The sequence below is a fragment of the Oncorhynchus masou genome, chromosome 19 (genome assembly GCF_036934945.1).
Source record: "Oncorhynchus masou masou isolate Uvic2021 chromosome 19, UVic_Omas_1.1, whole genome shotgun sequence".
NCBI lineage: Eukaryota > Metazoa > Chordata > Actinopteri > Salmoniformes > Salmonidae > Oncorhynchus > Oncorhynchus masou.
Genome location: NC_088230.1, coordinates 10,227,194 through 10,246,546, shown reverse-complemented (window position 1 = coordinate 10,246,546; position 19,353 = coordinate 10,227,194). Strand labels below are relative to the sequence as shown.

At 42.6% G+C, this 19,353-nt stretch overlaps 2 protein-coding genes and 1 pseudogene across 7 annotated transcripts; 1 reads left to right on the top strand and 2 right to left on the bottom strand.

The window, feature by feature from the left end:
* Positions 1-3,232: 3,232 nt before the first annotated feature.
* On the bottom strand, positions 3,233-4,585 carry LOC135505784 (SAYSvFN domain-containing protein 1-like; annotated as a pseudogene).
* grcc10 (gene rich cluster, C10 gene) lies at positions 3,799-6,437 on the top strand. Of its 2 annotated transcripts, none has more exons than XM_064924923.1 (5): positions 3,799-3,888; positions 4,582-4,694; positions 5,085-5,143; positions 5,506-5,679; positions 5,848-6,437. In XM_064924923.1, exons 3-5 carry the CDS (start codon positions 5,092-5,094, stop codon positions 5,985-5,987), a joined length of 366 nt encoding a protein of 121 aa, XP_064780995.1. In that variant the 5' UTR covers positions 3,799-3,888; positions 4,582-4,694; positions 5,085-5,091; the 3' UTR covers positions 5,988-6,437. The 2 variants fall into 2 exon arrangements, with proteins under 2 accessions (XP_064780995.1, XP_064780994.1); XM_064924922.1 differs by having other exon boundaries at positions 5,503-5,679.
* A 36-nt stretch (positions 6,438-6,473) lies between these two features.
* On the bottom strand, positions 6,474-18,953 carry LOC135505782 (cytospin-A-like). Of its 5 annotated transcripts, none has more exons than XM_064924918.1 (12): positions 18,742-18,953; positions 17,175-17,341; positions 15,730-16,254; positions 15,522-15,595; positions 12,527-13,158; positions 11,338-11,431; positions 8,953-9,028; positions 8,775-8,823; positions 8,585-8,681; positions 8,370-8,486; positions 8,212-8,271; positions 6,474-7,939 (listed from the first exon to the last, which is right to left on the bottom strand). In XM_064924918.1, the coding sequence occupies exons 2-12, from the start codon at positions 17,227-17,229 to the stop codon at positions 7,850-7,852; spliced, it is 1,869 nt and encodes a 622-aa protein (XP_064780990.1). In that variant the 5' UTR covers positions 17,230-17,341; positions 18,742-18,953; the 3' UTR covers positions 6,474-7,849. The 5 variants fall into 5 exon arrangements, with proteins under 5 accessions (XP_064780990.1, XP_064780989.1, XP_064780991.1 ...); XM_064924917.1 differs by lacking the exon at positions 18,742-18,953 and adding an exon at positions 17,988-18,341; XM_064924919.1 differs by lacking the exon at positions 18,742-18,953 and adding an exon at positions 17,618-17,829.
* Between the last annotated feature and the right edge of the window lie 400 nt (positions 18,954-19,353).

Below are 19,353 nucleotides of genomic sequence, written 5' to 3'. Positions count from 1 at the left end.
GGAGGGGGCCTACATCTTGTTCCTGGATGGGGTTGGCTAGGACCGTAGAAACTGCCGTCTCATGTTCACCCCCGCCTGTGATTCACGTTCACTATCAACTCCACCGCCCCCAAATTCTTCCTCTTCTCCATTTACAAGCCCAGGCACAAAGACCTCACCTACATCACAGGGGTGGTGATATGCAGTGCAGTCAACCGATCTTAAAGTGGTTTTGCCCTGCTCTGTGACATCAAGTAATGGACAACTGTCTTTCTTTGGTATTTGTGTGTGTGAACCGGTGTTGTTTCATTCCAGTAAGACAAATAAACTAGTGAGATGTAGAAATTTTAATGGAATTAACAAGCAGTTTTACATTACAACCAACAGCAGTGTGCATTGTTCATTGAGTCTAGGTGCAACCAAAAAAACATAACATTTTAACACAAAAGGCATAACTCGCACACATTTAAAAACAGTTCATTTACGTCAGTGTTTCCAGTACCCCCAACAGCACACATTTTTGTTGGAGTCAGACAAACTCACCTGATCCAACTCATTGAGGGCTTGATGATTAGTTGACAAGTTGAATCAGGTGTGCTTGTACAGGGCTACAACAAATGTGTGCTGTTGGGGGTACTGGAGGAATGGAGTTGGGAAACACTGCTTTACATGGTTAGCTGTAGTATTCCCATTTCACAGTCCAACTGCTCTGTTGTGAGAGTGCCAATGAGAGGCTGACAGTCTGGGTTGAACACTGAGTAAGCGCTCAGTTCTCCAGGTTGAAGTTTAGTTGGACTCCGCAGGCCCTGGTAGAGCCAGTAGAAGAGGGAGATTAGGAAGAAAGGCAACCCAAAGCCAAGCTCAGCAAACACCCCAAGCAAAACCAGCCAAAGCAACACCTTCAGCAAAGTCCGGTTTGCAAAACCAAGTCGTCTTGAACCAAGCCTCCGACCAAGAATGCAGTCCAGCAGACAGTCATCCTAAAAGAAATGAGTAGAGAATCAAGTCAGCTAGCTAACATTGAAGGATGGAATTGAAGTTAGCTATCTATGGCTATGCCATGAAGCTACCCCAGTAACTAACGTTTTAGTCATTTGAGTAATTTAGTTTTAGCCTACCCCCCATTGTAAAGTCCCTGTAGCTTGGGGGACAGCAGACATCGGATGTTTTGTCAACTCCAGTGCGTCTGTATCAGCTGTTGACTCCCAACCGGCTGACTTCAAAGTGTTGCCGTTGCCAGGTGACGTTATGGGCTTCATTTCACTAGCCCTTGTACAGGGCTCTGAACTCTACAAGCTTTTGCGAATGTTAACAACTTCTGACTCATGCTCATGCAGAAATTATAGAGTGCGTGGCAATCTATGCAATGTGCGCGCTGTGCACGGCGCGTATCAATCCCTGGTAAAAAAAAAAAAAACTAGCTAGCCATCTAGCTTGATGGATTGTTGAGAGTTCTACGTAGCAGATTGCCTCGCGATCGTGCGAAATCCCGCCTTCTGAATAGCAGAAATGTTATATAAGATGCTTTCAATGCACTGAGGTGATTCACTGCCACAGAGAGTTGTATGACACATTCGCAGATGCGATATCTTAAAATCTGTTCTACTTTGGTATGTTTACTTCCTGTTCCTGTTCGGGCGTACGTGATGACGTCAGTCTTCTTCACCATCATCATCGTCGTTGTTGTCTTCTTCTATTTTGGTATCATGGCGTTTGCACATGTTTGTGCATGCCGCCACCTACTGTACAGTAGTGTGTGGTCGATCACGTCACATTTTGTGATACAAAATTACAAGGAAGGGGGAAAAGGAAAAAATTGCACCACCAACTAACCCAACAGCTATATACCACTTTCATAAAAATAATTAATCACCACCCCATTCCACTACTTTGAACCAAACTGTTCCTACACCAGGCTGACGCCTGGGAGGATCGGACTCTTTCTCTCAACACACCTTAAACTCTTCTGCAGTAAAACCTTGTACACCCAAGTACTTCTCTGCAACTGCCAGCACAACATCTATTTTCTGTGATTTACGTTCCATTTCTGCAGTACAGTTGATAACCATGGCAGTGACACCTTACTGAAGCACAAATTCATATAACTCTGTATTGGCCTAGTACTCACCCTTGACCCATCATCCTCTACTCTCTTCACTGCATCAGCATACGACACCTTCTGTTCTACTCTGAGCCTGGCAACCTTTGACCCTGGTAACCTCAACCTGTCACTCTCACACCGTGCACTTCTGATCCCCAGCAACATGGGCACCCCTACAATTGACATTTTTTTCCCACGGATACTACACATTCCTTTGTCCCATGCCCTCTTGCGCACTTCTCACATCTCAGAATCTCCCTCCTATACAGAGCTGCAACATGACCAAAAGCATGGCATCTGTAACACCTTAGTGGGTGCAACACAAAAGGTCTCACTGGATAACTGACACATCCTAATTTAACTTCATCAGTTAAAGATTCTGCTTCAAAACTCAAACTGACAAACATTGTCTTCTCAGTTTCACCACCAAACGGCGGTGTCACTGACACAGGGGATCTTTCATTTGAGTTGCTCCACCTCAACACAATGCCACCCCAGAAATCACTCCTTTCAAAGGTGCCATGCTCCAGAGTAAAGCAAGTCACAGGTCTTGTCCCTAAACCCGACACGAAACACCTGCTCCCTCTGGACAGAAGAAACACAGAAAATGATCTCTCCGAGCTACCTTCACAGATTTAACAACTTCTTTTCTACCCAGCCTGAGGCTACATTTGGCTTGGCTGATCCATAAGGCAGAGATCAACTTTCTCCAAAATTGTGACTCTCACTGGGCCCAAATCATCCTTTGCGTGACCATTGGGGCGAGGCTTGGACTCTTGAGGTCTTCACCACGCCTGATTCCTCTTCACTCTCATCAGGTTCAATTTCTGAGCCATCAGAATACGCTTCCCCAACACACATCTTCCCACTGCACTCTGCTCTTCTCCTTCTTCATCGCTGTCCATAACGACGCTCACGCCATGCTTTCATCCCCTATATGGGCTCGTAGAACATGCACTGCTGGCCTTTCTCCAATACCCACCTTCTATTCCTTAGCCCAATTTACTAATCTGCCAATCTCTGGCCTCTCCATGCTCGCAAAACGTGGGCCACTCTCCCCGCTTGTCGATGTCAACTTGTACCGCTTGGAAGTCCCAAACAAAGGGCCAATAACATCTGTCGAGTCGTAAAGCGCAAGAAAACTGAGCACTGTCAGATATATTAAAAAGTATATTTTTCTAAAATATTTCAGACACTGTCAACCTTCTCTGTGTGTGTGTGTGTGTTCAAAGTACAGTAATATGTTCTAAGTTTCAAGTACACCCATGTTAATGGAATTAACAAGTAGATGTTGGAGCTTTCACAGCATCATCAATGTGTGGCAGTGTTGAATGATCTTGTAGTTTGGAATAGGCTACATTTGACTTCAAAATCAACATCAGCAATGTGCACCATTCAAATAAATACATTTCCAGTTCATTTTTACTACAGTGGAAATCTTAAAGTACAGTAGCTATTAAATGTCAGAATAAAGTCAGTTGTTTGAGGGTCTTGTTGGGTCTGTAGCCCATCTCTCCCTCTAGCTGCTCTGCAGTAAGTGCCCCCAGGAGAGGCTGACAGTCTGGGTTGAACACTGAATAAGCGCTCAGTTCTCCTGGTTGACGTGCAGTTGGGCTCCGCAGCCCCTCCTACAGCCAGTAGAAGAGAGAGATAAGGAAGAAAGACAACCCAAATTCCAGTTTGGCAAACAGCCCAAGTAGAACCAGCCAAAGCAACACCTTCAGCAAAATCAGATTTGTGAAAGCCAGTCGTTTCGAACCAAGCCATTGACACAGATTGCTCTCCAGCAACCAGCCATCCTAAAAAAGGTGGGGAAAGATTACATTAAATTAGCGAACAGTGACAAGATGGAATCGACGTGTATTACTAACGGACATCTACTTGACAAATAGGGCTGGTTTCCCAGACAGCATGCTCAATGAATCTCCAATTAATGTTTTTATTAGTCCATGACTTGGTTTAAACTGTGTACGGGTAACCGGACCATAGTATTTTGAGTATTGCGTTTTAGCCTACCCCCCAATGTTTAGTCCTTGTAGCCTGAGCGACAGCAGAGATTGGATCTTCTGTGAACTCCTGTGTGTCTGCATCAGCTGTTGATGACTGGCAGCTGGCCGAGATCAAAGTGCTGCCACTGTCAGATGATGTTATGGGCTGCTTTTCGCTTTTCTTAGGAGCCACATCAGCCCTTCTTCGAGCTCTGAACTCTGAAAGTTTTTGCTCCATATTGTAATCCACTCTTGAGTCATGCGGCAATGAAAGACTGCGCCGCAACATGTGCACGACAGATAGGAAAGAAAGTTACTGGCTACTTGCCTTGGCTAGCTAGATTTTGAGCAGTCCCAACATGATTTTTCCTTTGAAATCCCGCCTTCTCAACCGCGGAAATATTGTCTAAAATGTGTTTTCATGGTAATGCTCGAATTCAATGTTTCACTGTTACAGGAAGAATGAAATATTGTAAATCTGTTTCACTTTAGTTTGTTTCCTTTCCTGTTCAGCCAGGCGTACGTAATGACGTAATGACGAGTAGTAAAGCGTCACTCCCCACCACCCCAGCTGACAAGCAAAACATTTCTTGCTAAGCTGTTTGTATTTATTCATCTGCTATATTGTAAGTAACCAATACTGCATTTAATTGAATATGTAGGTATTTAATTGCGCATTCCAGAGTAACGTTAAAGATGGAATAGCTATGTAGCTTAACTAGATGCTGTAGCTAGCTTACCTAGCCACAACAGCTAACTAGCTTACTACAAGGATACTGTACTCATGTCAAACATCTCCATCCATAGTTCTGGATTCATTTGATAAAGCTAAATATATATATATATAGCTAGATAGATATGCCCCTTTATGCAGTTTTCCTATGTTTGTGTAAGTAATGGACACAGGAAAGTATTACTCACTGTACATAAACATGCAGAAGTTAGCTAACTAACGTTTTCTGAAATACACATTATTCATTGATATATCTGCTCTTATATCACACCTTTTCCCCCAGACATATAATGGCCTCAGCTCCAGCCCAGCAGCCCACCCTCACTGTTGAGCAGGCGAGAGGTATGAACAGTCACATAATTGTGCCTTATCTAGGAAAGGAGATACCTTGTCAGTTGCACAAGTTAATGCATTCAACTGAAATATGTCTTCTGCAATTAACCCAACCCCTCTGAATCGGAGAGGTGCGGTAGGCTGCCTTAATCGATGTCCACTGTCCTGGGAGCAGTTGTTGGGGATTAACTGCCTTTCTCAAGGGCTGAATGAAATATTTTTCCACCCTGCCAGCTCAGGGATTTGAACCAGTGGCTTTTTGGTTACTGGCCCAAATGCTCTTAATTGCTAGGCTACCTGCCACCCCACTCTATTACTAATGCCCGGTTGTGGCACAGATCTATTCACAATGCTCTTGTGTGTTGCAGTAGTGCTGAGTGAGGTCATCCAGGCCTTCTCTGTGCCAGAGAATGCAGCACGGATGGAGGAGGCACGGGAGAGCGCCTGCAACGACATGGGCAAGATGCTGCAGCTGGTGCTCCCTGTGGCCACCCAGATCCAACAGGAGGTCATCAAAGCGTATGGCTTCAACAACGAGGGAGAGGGTAAGAAGCCACTTTGTGAAACCAGTTCGATATAAGATGAAGGGATAGAGACAATCTATTGTCACTTTTCAGTGACATTGATTTGTGTTTTGACTTTACACTTTTAGCTTCATGTTCAGTTCGAGCTCTGTGAAATCATGGTAGTCATTGCTTATTTTAATTTTTCAGGTGTCCTTAAATTTGCCCGTCTGGTGAAGATGTATGAAACTCAGGACCCAGAGATAGCAGCCATGTCCATCAAACTGAAGTCTCTTCTCCTGCCTCCCCTGTCCACTCCACCCATAGGTGGTGCCATCACAGCTTCCTAGGAAACTCGCCTTGGTCTCTCAGAAGGGACATCTTAAAAATGTTACTGGACTTGAAAATATGTGTGCATTGTCAATTTCATAAAGTCTCTCTTTTTTTTTCAATCAATCATAGGAAAAAGTGAATTGGCTACCTTGGTATATAACCCTGGGATAATGCACACAAATCAGACTTGTATTGGTTCAAATGAAAACAAAATTTCAGAATTGCAACCTCCAACCAGGATAGACATTTCATTCTTCAAAGTTTAGTTATTGCATTCCTGGATTTAAATGCAATACACCTGACAGCTAACTTAAATCCTTTGTTTATGAGTATTTGTTTTCCGTATTTATTTTGCATTTTGTCTTAAGTCATTTATACCATAATTTACTGTTTGACCTTTTCAATCTGTCACTGCTGGACAAGAGCTAATACATGTAATAAAAAAATAAAATGCTACTCAGATTTTTTTTTTTTTTTTTAAAGTGAAGACAGCAACACACCAAGCAGATTAACACAAACTTTATTATTGCAGTAAGACTTTGGCAACTGTTTCTGTTATCATTCACAGTAAAACTCTTCGGGGAGTGGCACATGCCTCAATTTATACTTTGCACATACTGTACATCTCTCCTTCACACAAAGAAACATTGTAGGATTCAGTCCTTAAATGGCCACATTGAGGTTTTGTCTGATTTATAGAAGCAACAGACAATCCATTCCCATAACAGGAGAAATACCCCTCTGTTCATTAATCCAACCTATGGCACTTGTTTTCATTCTACCATTCTACATTTAAAACATTGACTTAAAAATATTTTCAAACCAATAGTAGATTCAAAATATAACTAATTATAAACTGGGTGGTTCGAACCCTGAATGCTGATTTGGCTGAAAGCCATGGTATATCAGACAGTATACCACGTATGACAAAACATTTATTTTTACTGCTCTAATTACATTTGTAACCAGTTTATAATAGCTATAAGGCCCCTCAGGGGTTTGTGATATATGGCCAATATACCACGGCTAAGGGCTGTGTCCTAGCACTCCGCGTTGCGTTGTGCCTAAGAACAGCCCTTAGCCATGGTATATTGGCCATACCACACCCCCTCGGGCCTTATTGCTTAATTAGACAGTTCTGTATATACATTTCCTCAAAAGGCAGTCACTCTTGGTTGATCCCGGTTGTGATGCAGCGCCACTATATTAACTCATTCAAGTCATCTGGCTCCTCTTTGTGCTTTGAGTTGAGGTTCATAGACATTAGAATACTACTTATGGTTACATACATATCCCAACATTTCTAAGCAAATAAAGTCTGATAAAGAATGTGAAACATGGCAGAGTGTCCACAAAATAAAAATCTTCCAGTTAAAAACTGATTTCCTATTGTTGATAAAGTGCTTAAATAAAAAGGCATTAGAATAAGTGCAACAAAGAACAGTCGCACCCAAAGTGATAAACTTGAAGTCTGATACATTTTCCTGGTGCAATTTGACTAGAATATACTGTAGTCCTCAGATAGTCACATCCACAATTTCCTCATTTATGGTGCTGCTTGTGTTCTCATTTCCAATGGCTTCTCATATTCAGTGCAATCACCGTGAAATTTAACAAAAGAACAGCGCTCAGCCTAAAACCCTCACTTCCATCCACAGTGCACCTACAACCAATGGCCGACAGCAGGAGTCCACACGGAGAGTGAAGCTGAAGTAGAAATAATTTCCAACAGTTGTCCTACAATCCCTAGTGGTGCGTCAGTCAATTCGGCCAATCAGCTGTCTCAGTTCAGTTCACGATGCAAGAAAAGGAACCAGACTGGTGGTGGCTGGACCAGTTAGATGTCGAGTTTGGGAGGGAAGCCAGAAGGAAAATGACCTCACATCTCAAAGTGACGAAACATGCTTTCAACGTACCCCAGGACCCTCTGCCAGTCGGGCCCACCTGGTCTAAGCATCTCTTCCACAGTCTGTCAAGCAAATAAAAACCCTCTGTTAAAAGACAAGCTTACACTCAGCTGTACCCTCAGCTCTACAAGGACAACCGCCTCTCATGTAAAAAAAAAAAAGTGGGAACTGAGAAGCATTACCATGACCATACTCATAAGAACAGTTGGACATCAGTGACAGGACATCTACCATTCTACTCACAAGTCAAGCTCTTAAAACATAAAAAAAAAAATATATATACACAAGTTTCTTTCCCAACAACTTTCATGGTATGTTTAAATTTGGGTCTCACCAGTGTGGATGTGATTCCTACACTTCCCCCAGTCTGGAAGGCAAGGCCCAGGTTCTCACTCTGCACAGAACAAAACATGTAGGTGTGAATAGGGTTATTAAAACAGTTTGTATATTGTGTGAACTATGGGGTCGTATATGTGAATGCATTTCTCTTACCTTGTCTCCTGGGTTGAGACTGCTGTATGGTATGTGTGTGGGTAGATAGGTGTGGTACACAGCACAAAAAGCCAGACCGTCCTCCCAGCTGCTGCTGAAGTTGGTGATCTCAATATTCTATAAAAAAAAAAATCAAAAATAGAGGGTTGTCTTGTATTGGTCAGATAAGGTGACCAATGGTTTGGTAAATGGTACTTTTTTTTGCTATTTCTGACCTTGTAGCCCTGGGTGCGGCTTTGACACCAGCGCAGGAGTGAGTTCCGCCTGGAGCCTCCATGACGTCGCAGCAGCATGCTGAAACCATCCTGAGGTCTGGAAGGTGGATAACAGACAAATGTTATAGCTCGGTAGAAGGCTTTATTTGGGCATATTTCTTACGTTTCTTTAGAGGGCCTGTCCAATCACCTGAATGAGGACGGTGGGTCTGCGTTCTGGTCCTCCTCCTGTTTTTCTGCTAGACATTAGCAATTAGTTAAGAGCATAGTAACTTTACACACATAGCAAAATGCAATATACACATTCAAAAGCAAACAGTTATGTTTGAACTCAAAGTAAAATGTAGGTGTAGATTAAATGAACACACTTGTATAGAAGCTGGACCATGTGTCCTGTGTTTGCAGTATGCGGTCCATCCTTCTCCCTTTGGCTGGCTCTTCTTTCTGGTAAGAGATAGAGAGGAGTAGTGGCTATACTATGCATGACTTGTTTCCAAATTGGTCAGAAAATGACCCTTGAATTTCAAGTCCAGACTAAGACTATATACTGTATATGCACTATACAAAACACTCATATATACACTGAACAAAAAATATGAACGCAACAAGTGTTGGTCCCATGATTCATGAGCTGAAATAAAAAATTGCAGAAATTCTACATACGCACAAAAAGCTTTTTTCTCCCCAAAAAATTGCACAAATGTACATTTCTTCTTTGCAAAGATAATTCATCTACCTGAAAGGTGGGGCACATCAAGAAGCTGTTTAAACAGTATTACACAGGTGCACCTTGTGCCGGGGACAATAAAAGGCCACTTTAAAATGTGCAGTTTTGTCACACAACACAATGCCACAAATGTCTCAAGTTGAGGGAGCGTGCAATTGGCACACTGAATGCAGGAAAGCTGTTGCCAGAGAATTTAATGTTCTCTACCATAAGCAGCCTTAAAACGTTGTTTTAGAGATTTTGGCAGTACGTCCAACTGGCCTCACAAGCGCAAACCACGTGTAACCATGCCAGCCCAGGACCTCCACATCTGGCTTCTTCGCCTGTGGGGTCATCGGAGCCCAGCCACCCAGACAGCTGATGAAACTCTGGGTTTGCACAAACAAAGAATTTGTGCACAAACTGTCATAAACCATCTCAGGTATGCTCATCTGTGTGCTCGTCGTCCTCACCTGACTGCAGTTCGGCATCATATAACCGACTTAAGTGGGCAAATTCTCACTTCCGCTGGCTATTGGAACGCTGGAGGTGTGCTCTTCACAAATGAATCCTGATTTCAACTGTACCGGGCAGATAAAAGACGGCATGTATGGCAGCATGTGGGCGAGCGGTTTGCTGATGTCAACGTTGTGAACAGAGTGACCCATGGTGTTGGTGTGGTTATGGTATGGGTAGGCATAAGCTACAGACAACGAACACAATTACATTTTATCAATGTCAATTTGAATGCACAGAGATACCGTGACGAAATCCTGAGGTCCATTGTCGTGCCATTCATCTGCCACCATCACCTTATGTTTCAGCATGATAATGCATGGCCCCACGTCGCAAGGATCTGTACACAATTCCTGGAAGCTGAAAATGTCCAAATTCTTCCATGGCCTGCATACTCACCAGAATATGTCACCCATTGAGCATGTTTGGGATGCTCTGGATCGACGTGTACGACAGCGTGTTCCAGTTCCCGTCAATATCCAGCAACTTCGCACAGCTATTGAAGAGTGGGATAACATTCCACAGGCCACAATCAAAAACCTAATCAACTCTATGCGAAGAAGATGTGTTGTGCTGCATGAGGCAAAATGGTAGTCACACCAGACACTGACTCGTTGTCTGATCCATCCCTAATTTTTTTTTAAGGGTGTCTGTGACCAACAGAAATGTGTATTCCCAGTCATGTGAAATCCATAGATTAGGGTTCAATTAATGTATTTAAACTGATTGATTTCCTTATATGGACTGTATAAAATAAAGTATTTAATCTATTTTAGAATAAGGCTATAACGTAACAAAATGTTTTGGTACCCTTCCCCAGATCTGTGCCTCAACACAATCCTGTCTTGGAGCTCTATGGACAATTCCTTTGACCTCAAGGCTTGGTTTTTGCTCAACTGTGAGACTTTATATAGACAGGCGTGTGCCTTTCCAAATAATGTCCAATCAATTAAATTTACCACAGGTGGACTCCAATCAAGTTGTCAAAACATCTCAAGGATGATCAATAGAAACAGGATGCACATGAGTCTCATAGCAAAGGGTCTGTAAATAAGGTATATGTTTTTTTTATTTGTAATAAATGTGAGAAATTTTAAAAACCTGTTTTCGCTTCGTCATTATGGGGTATTGTGTGTAGATTAATGAGGACATTTTGTTATTTAATCAATTTTAGAATAAGGGTGTAACATAACAAAATGTGGAAGAAGTCAAGAGGTCTGAATACTTTCCCGAATGCACTGTCAACCTCAAATACCTTGTACCCCTGCACATTGATCTGGTACTGGTACTCCCTGTATATAGTTTCATTTTTGTGTAATTTATTCCTTGTGTTACCAATTTATTTATTTATTTATATATATATATATATATTACTCTGCATCATTGGAAAGAGCTCGCAAAGCAAACATTTCAGGGTAAAGTCTACATCCGTTGTATTCGGTGCATGTGACAAATAACATGCGATTTGAAACCATTGCAAAGAGATTAGATACTCCCAAAAACAAACGTGTTGGTTGAATACAAGCATTACCTTGCATAGAGGCAGTGTTGTACTAGTGGTGGTCTGGGAGCTACCCTTCTGTGCAGGGAGAGAGTCCGTGGGCAGGGGAAGTCGAGAGAGGCTCCTGAAACAGATAAGATAGGACTTAGTTGAAACAGATAAATGTAGGACACTTGTGTCTATATAGCATGGCCTTGCGCAGAGGTCAACCCTTGCTCCTACAGAGACACAGGCTAGCTTTCATCAAATATGAGACTGCTTTCAAAAATAATAGTTGTGTCAAAGGGACAGGCTCCAGGTAACAGATTCTCAACCCCCAAATTGCTGGTGCAGTGGTCACCAACCTTTTCTGAGTCAAAAAAGTTGAGATCTACCACTCAAATGAAATAAATAAATAACATGACTTAAAATGTAAGCCTATGCAACATTGACTAATTTAAATCAGTTATGTAGCAATGACATGTGTGCAGTAAGATAACGGCCCAATTCATTATCATTGCATACTGGCTAGGCTTGAATTGCCCTGCCAATGTCGTTCTTCTCAGACCATTTTGAAATTATCTGTAAAATCAAATGTTAGGTATATGATCACATTGGTAGTGGTAATAGATAATTTGTTGTATTACATGTGAGGCACAGCTGAGTGACCAATTAGCTTTTTCATTTTATTTACTGGACCGATTGCCTGCATCTCATGGTCAGTCCGACTCACCATCCCTCCTCTCTTCCTCTAAACAAAGTGTTGACAGAGCTGAATAACAACTTAAAACCTGAACTTACTCATACTGAATACAGCAAAGAGCTGTTGTTTTTGAGTCTCTCTCTAGACATGGCTATAAAGTTTTGAAATCTCACATTATGAACTTCTTCACAGTCCATGGCGCAAAGAAACTGTGCAGACACTGTACTGAGCTGACTGGCCAGCAGTAGGACTATAAGTACACTTGTTTTGCTCTATGGGCCTGCCAGGTAGGCTGTGTTCTACCAGCAGACACATGAAATGGTTCAAAATGGGAACACTTTGCATTCTCGGCGCGATGGCTCCTGAATCAAGTGCATCTACTACCAACAGTGCAAAACAAATAACATTTAAAAAATAGGAATGCAAGTCTTTATCGTTGTTTTTTTTTACAGAAGTGAGTAACTGGGAAGGCCTTGGCGATCGACCGGTTGGTGACCACTGTGCTAGTGCATCATACAGGTATGATGAGGCTCTCACCTGGAACGCTCTGACATCATCACGATCCTCCGTGGATCTCTTAAGCCGCACCCCTTCTCTCCAGCTGCAACCAAATTCCGTAGGTACGTCTCCGCCACCCCTTTCCCTTTGAGCAGGTTCTCCCCTCCACTAACAAGCTCCTCAGGAGACTGCCCTCCCATCTTAACATCCACTCCCTCACTATTTATTATTTTCTCTCCTTCCACTTTCTTTTCTGAATCCTCTCTTTCCTTCCCATCCAGCGCCTCCACCGCATTTATGTCTTCACCAGTGTCTTCACCAGCCGGCCTCTCTTCTGTGTCTCTTCCCTCCATCTCTCTGTGACTGTGTGAGTCCTTCCCTCTCTCTGTCTGCATGCGTCTCAGTATCTCCAGCTCAGCCATGGTACTTTGGTGCTCCAGGGTGAGAGCAGACAGTCTGTGACAGGCCTCTCCGTGTTCAGCACTCAGGCTCTCCAGTTGCCTGTCTGTGTCCTGCTGTCTGCAGTGGGCCTGGGCCAGCTGGCCCTCCAGTTCCCCGTGGCTCTCTCTGAGCGTGCCCAGAGTCTCCTCCGCTTCCATGCGCAGCCGGTCGGCCACAGACACCGCCACCTGCAGATCGCACTGGAACTGGTGCCACTCAGCTCGCTCAGTCTGCCAGAGAGCAAGAAATAGTAATTGACATAAAGACAGACTTCAATGTCCATCCATCTCCATCTGAGAGTGAGACAACCAGACAGATTGAGAGACAGAGAGAGAGAGAGAGAAAGACTTAAATATTCTGTACACTCAAACTAGAGCCATACATTTGTGCGGAGAACTTAAGAGTCAGTTGACTCATTGTATCAGGAAATACAGGGTACAAAACATTACGAATACCTTCCTAATATTGAGTTGCACCCCCTTTTGCCCTCAGAACAGCCCAAATTCATCAAGGCAAGGACTCTACAAAGAGTCGAAAGCGTTTCACAGGGATGCTGGCCCATGTTGACCTCAATGCTTCCCACAGTTGTGTCAAGCTGGCTGGACGCCATTTGGGTGGTGGACCGTTCTTGATACACACAGGAAACTGGAGTGTGAAAAACCAAGCAGACCTGCAGTTCACACTCAAACCGGTGCGCCTGGAACCTACTTCCACACCCCGTTCAAAGGCACTTAAATCATTTGTCTTGCCCATTCACCCTCTGAATGGCACACACACACAGTCCATGTCTCAATTGTCGAGGCTTAAAAAAAATAACGAACTAGTCTCCTCCCCTTCATCTACACTGATTGACGTGGATTTAACAAGTGACATCAATAAGAGCTCATAGCTTTCACCTGGATTCACTTGGTCAGTCTGTCACGGAAAGAGCAGGTGTTCCTAATTTATTGTACACTCATTTTATATTTTATATCATGGGTGGGTCATATAGAAGAGGCAGGGGAACTTAAAAGGTGAGAAGTAGAGGTGGTATCATTTTACATGTAGGCCAGCAGACAGTCATGCATGCTGCCACATGTAGCAGAAAATCAATAGTGCTGTTGATACAGTCTACAGTAAACATGTCGAAAACAGGGATTTTGCAATGGTCAGAAGAAGAATTCATTCAGGTGAACATTTCAACAAAGTATGCCAGGAATCCTTGCAATGTTCCCTGTGTACAGTTAGTCACAGTAATCTAGAGAGAGGGACAACCTCCCATACTGTATGTCAGGACCACCCCACTGCTTCTCACTGGCTCATTTACAGTAGTTATTGCACCGTGTTTGCAGATGGTGGAGGCCGACTGTGATATTCTCAAACTGAACACTTCTAGAAAAAAAAGTCAAAGCCAGGTCACATTTTTGAACCACTGATAAAAATTTGCTTAGGTTAGCACACATATTGAGAAACCCTGCCTTCCACAAACACTGTGACTTTGTATGTGTTAACTTCAGACGAGTCCTTCATGGCGGTCGCAGAGCAAAACAGAGAACATTGTGTTCGTGAGTCTCCCCTTTCCATAGACAGGTTATAACAGTTTGTAGGCCGTGAGAAGAAAGATTTTCAGGATGTCTCATGGTCAGACAAACACTCGGCCACCTTCCACCGCAGATGCGCAAGGCCGACATAGGCAGATGTGGTGGATTGAGATGCAGTCCATGCAAAAAAAAAATATATAAATATATTTATTTATATATATATATTTATTTTATATATATATAAATAAATATAAATAAATATATATATATATATAAATAAATATATAAATAAATAAATATATATATATTATTTATTTATATATACATAAATAAATAATAATATATATATATATATATTATTTATTTATATATACATAAATAAATAATATATATATATATATATATTTATTTATATTTATATATATTTATTTATATATATATAAATAAATAAATAATATTTATATATATATAAATACATAAATAAATAAATATAATATATAAATATATATATTATATATATATATATATATATATATATATATGTATTTATATATTTATTTATTTATATAAATGTATTTATTTATAAATAAATAAATATATATATAAATAAATATATATAAATAAATATATATATAAATAAATATAAAATATATATATAAATAAATAAATAAATATAAATATAAATAAATATATATAAATAAATAAATATATATATATATATATAGCTTAAACTGCCAGATTTTGATGGGTACTCTTAAAAGGCAATGTTTCCGCTTTCGTGGAGACGCCATTCACGGTAAACTCTGCATATGTCGGCTCAATTGGAAATCACCTTCATATTTCAATCACGCTATACTGCGGATCTTCCGCGATACCGATTGAGTCGAGCCCTAAAACAGCTAACAGAGCACAACACTGGGCAGAGAAGGGAAAACACAATCCACTTCAAAGTAATACGGATATATTTGAGTCTGTGTGTGTGTGTGGTCTTTGAAACGATTTTGTGTCTGCAGTGCTGAGGGAGAGACGGAGGGAATGCAGTGGGGAAGAGAAGGGAGGAGCGTCTGACTCACCCTTAGTGTGTCCTTCAGGCTGCGCACCTCCTCGACCAGCACCTCTCTCTCCACCATCAACCGCCTCAGCAGCTCTGACACACACAGACACAGAGATCAAGACACATGTACTATAAGGACATGTATGCACACACTCAAGTTGAGACAAGACAAACAATTGGGTTACAACGATTGGGTTACTACGGCCATGCAGATGTGGAGACCTTACCGGCTGCTCCTGCTGGCGCGTTCAGGCCAGGACTGAGCCCCAGTGTGGACCTGTGATGTTCCAGCAGGTTCAGCAGAGCCAGGGCCATCTCCTCCCTAGCCCTCTCCGGCCCTGCCTGGGGCTCCAGCCCACTGTCCCGGTCCTGCCAGCTCTGCTCCAAAGGGCTATGATCCGACGGAGACTCTTGGGCTTGGGACACAGGGCTGCTGCTGTGGTTGTTGTTGTGGCTGCTGGAGCACCTCACCGGTCGCCTTTCACCGTCCATTTCCACACCTGTTCCCTGCGTTGATGCACCACTCTCTAGGCTAATCACAGCCCATTCTGGCGGAACGGACAGCGTGTGGCTCCAATTGGAGTTGGTGGAGGGGGAAGCTCCACCCTGGCAGACGATGCCTCCGATAGCCCCAGAGGACGGTGTCCCCTGCTGCAGCAGCTGAGCTGCGGCTGGAGCCAAGGCCAGAGCTGCAGCCAGGTCAGAATCAGAGGGGGAGGAGGGAGGAGTGTGGAACAGATCTAAATGAGACCCTGGAAGGAGAGAGAGGGTGGAGAGTGGAGAGGGGGGAGATTAAAGAAATATGAGAAAGGGGAAAGGAGAGTAGGGAGGAGCAGAAAAGAGAGCGAGAGAGAGACAGAACTGCTGTGCTAAGCTATTTTCTAGTCTATTAAAACTACATATGAGACCAGAGTTGGGTGTGGCTATAGCAGGATGCCTGCACTTTGATGCAGAATATGCATATATAAACAGTCAATGCCCTTCCTCTCTCTCACACAGTCCTTGGTAGGCTGATAGACACGGCAGAGCCTGTCTTTCATTATTAACAGACACTCATTTCCCAAGTGGCCATATCTAGAGACTTACTCCCTCACTGAATTTAGACACCGCATCTCTTGCTGCTTGTAGTCAATTGATTTACATTCGAAACACATCCACTATGTCAAACTCTACTGCATATTCCCACACACACACACACACACACACACACACACACCCTAAGCCTCTAGTGTCTCATGTTCCCCCTCCCTGTCGTTGTGTTGGGCAGCAGAATTCTGCAGACTCATTATTCAGCTAGCACCGCCTGATGTATTGCATGTGCCTGGCAGTGGGCACACAGTATCCAGGGAGCTATTCACACAGTCGGAGTCGGTTTCCAGCCTACTGAGACCAGATAGGAAGGATAGGAGCGGCCAGGGTTTTAAACAAGTGTTTAGGGGAGGAAGTGTGTGTGTGTCAGAAAAAGAAGTCAGCAATGCTACAATAGAGAATCACAGGTAGACAGATCGAGAAGGGGAGGCATAAAAGATCATGAACAAATTGTGTAGGAGTACAAACAGCTTGAAAGGAAATATTGTAGAAACATGGGAAACAGGAAGAGAAGGTTCTAATCAGAGTTACTGTCAGAGTTTAATATAATGACATGTGACAATGAGAGAGAGTGTGTGTGTACGTTCATGTAGGGAACCTGTAGGGCCATGGTCGTCCTTGCCAGCGACGTTACCCATGATGCAGCAGGTGCAGAGTGGAAGCAACGTGACTATGTGTCCCAGCGCCCCTCGCTCTCCCCTCCGGTGCTCTCTCTTGGATCCGCCGCAGAGTGGACAGGGAGTAATACACCTAGAAGTACAGCGAATGCTCAGTCCACAAATCTTTTAACACAAGTATGGCTAACACTGCTAAATTCTCCTTTAATGGAGCAGGTACCCTCTGACTACAGTGGCAAACCATGTTTGTTGACAAGTGATCTAGAGCAATGACCCATACTTAAAATGTTGCAAGCTAATTGAGCACAGGGATGACTGCTGGGATGTGCATATCCCTGCAGGATGTTCACCATCATTGTGTCCAGTGTAGCATTAGATTAATCATACAAGTAGGTGATGGAAAGAGAACCTGGCAGTCCCCCTTGGGTTTCATTAATAGGTTGCCTGATCAATGGAAAGGCAGCTGCTTAGGTTTATCCACGGGTGTGTGTGGTCTTGCAGAAGAAATGCCTGCTGAATACAAGTGTCTAATTGTTAGGCATGGCAATAAGGCTACAGTAAAACTCTGAATAGAGAGCAGATTCTGAATGAAAGAAACCCTGATATGAGCCTTGTACAGAACTCGGTTCTGTACATCATAAGAGAGAGGGATATGCAATAACAAGACACAGAAATGCACATACTATTAGCGTCTATCCCTGCATAAAACAATATCGCTGTGCGGGGCTGCTGGAATCAGGCAAACACCGTAGGCTATTGCAATGCAATCAACCACCCACCTTGATATCCCCACGTACCGCCCGATAAAAATACTCCAGTTGTCTCTCTTTTTCTGCCTCACCGCATTTTTCTCCGTTTACCCCTATTTCTATTGCTTCAATAATCAGAGACAGGCTTGAGGCTGTTTGCTGCTGTTGTTGAAACGCGAGTGCAGGGGAGAGCCGGAAACACTACAGAGCGACCCACGATAATGTTGGGTCTTGCTAGGAACTCGATTCTAATGCGGCAAATTGGGAAAAGAAAAGGGCTGGACTAAACTGCTCCGTGCAAGGTAGCCTACTGTCCTTCTGCGAAAAGTTGTATCCCAGAGCTCAGGCTCATTTATTTCACTGGTAATGTGTTTATAAATATGTCCAAGTTTAGAGTGGTTGAGAGAGGAGGATATCATGAATTGTGATGCAATTCTAGGTTGAGAATGACAATGCAGTCCAGGGATGCCTGCAGCCTGGTCTCGTGGATTTTAAACATAGTAAATGTAAATCCGAGACACTCAAATAAGTATGTTACGTTAGGGTATAGGCTCGGGCGGTATACCCTAGTTTATACCATTTACCGTATTTGGAAATAGCCACAGGATGGTTTTTCAATATCGTCAATACCTTTGAAAGTATTTATTTTACGTCTTTCAATAAATGGTTATATTTGTAGCCACTTTAAGTAAATACCTGCAGTCAACTTGTGCAATACATAGAAGATGAAGCAGATCACGTTCTTCATTTCACCTGTCACATTATTTTACATTATGAATCTTACCTTATTTCCCCGGAACAGTTGAGCCAGTCAAGTGTGTGTTTGTAAATAGCACAAAGAGAGAAAGCGGGAGCAGGAAATTCCCGATGTGTATTGACAGCGGTTGCGTTTTAAATTATAAACCAACAGTGTTGTTGTTGTTTTTCTTCAATAGAGTATCAGGACATGCAACTATAGTTTTCCTTCACAGAAAATACATTAGTGCAACACATTCGGCAGATAATAGCTTCATTTTCATCAGATGACAACAGAAGTGCAACGCTATTTGGCTGACAGCCACACAAGTAAATGAGCTTACAATGAAAAAGCAAGGTATTTTTTTTTGCAAAAACGATGCATGGCCATCATATTTCTAATGTTAATCATAGAAATAATGTAGCCAGCTGCATTTCCTTATGTTCAATTTAAAGTTAATCTTTAGAAATTTAGGCTGGCTTCACGGAGAAAAGTATCAGTCAGAACACTGATAGAATACCTGATTGTGAACTGAAGCACAAAATGAATCTGATGCAGAGCAGAAATGTCAATGGTGTACCAGCTAAATTGTGGTCTGAAGGGATAGGCCCATTCTATGCATTATATTTCTATGATTGAAATGACACCCACCCTGTATTC

What these genes read in the sequence shown, in the direction of transcription:
- LOC135505782 (XM_064924918.1), bottom strand. Translation starts at nt 17,229, where the DNA reads ATGGGTAACGTCGCTGGCAAGGACGACCATGGCCCTACAGGTTCCCTA. An exon ending in CGCGCCAGCAGGAGCAGCCG is followed by an intron (nt 15,596 to 15,729) that starts GTAAGGTCTCCA and finishes TGTGTGTGTCAG; the next exon opens with AGCTGCTGAGGCGGTTGATG. An exon ending in GACCCACCGTCCTCATTCAG is followed by an intron (nt 8,682 to 8,774) that starts GTGATTGGACAG and finishes TCCACCTTCCAG; the next exon opens with ACCTCAGGATGGTTTCAGCA.
- grcc10 (XM_064924922.1), top strand. Translation starts at nt 5,092, where the DNA reads ATGGCCTCAGCTCCAGCCCAGCAGCCCACCCTCACTGTTGAGCAGGCG. An exon ending in CACTGTTGAGCAGGCGAGAG is followed by an intron (nt 5,144 to 5,502) that starts GTATGAACAGTC and finishes TGTGTGTTGCAG; the next exon opens with TAGTGCTGAGTGAGGTCATC. An exon ending in CTTCAACAACGAGGGAGAGG is followed by an intron (nt 5,680 to 5,847) that starts GTAAGAAGCCAC and finishes TTAATTTTTCAG; the next exon opens with GTGTCCTTAAATTTGCCCGT.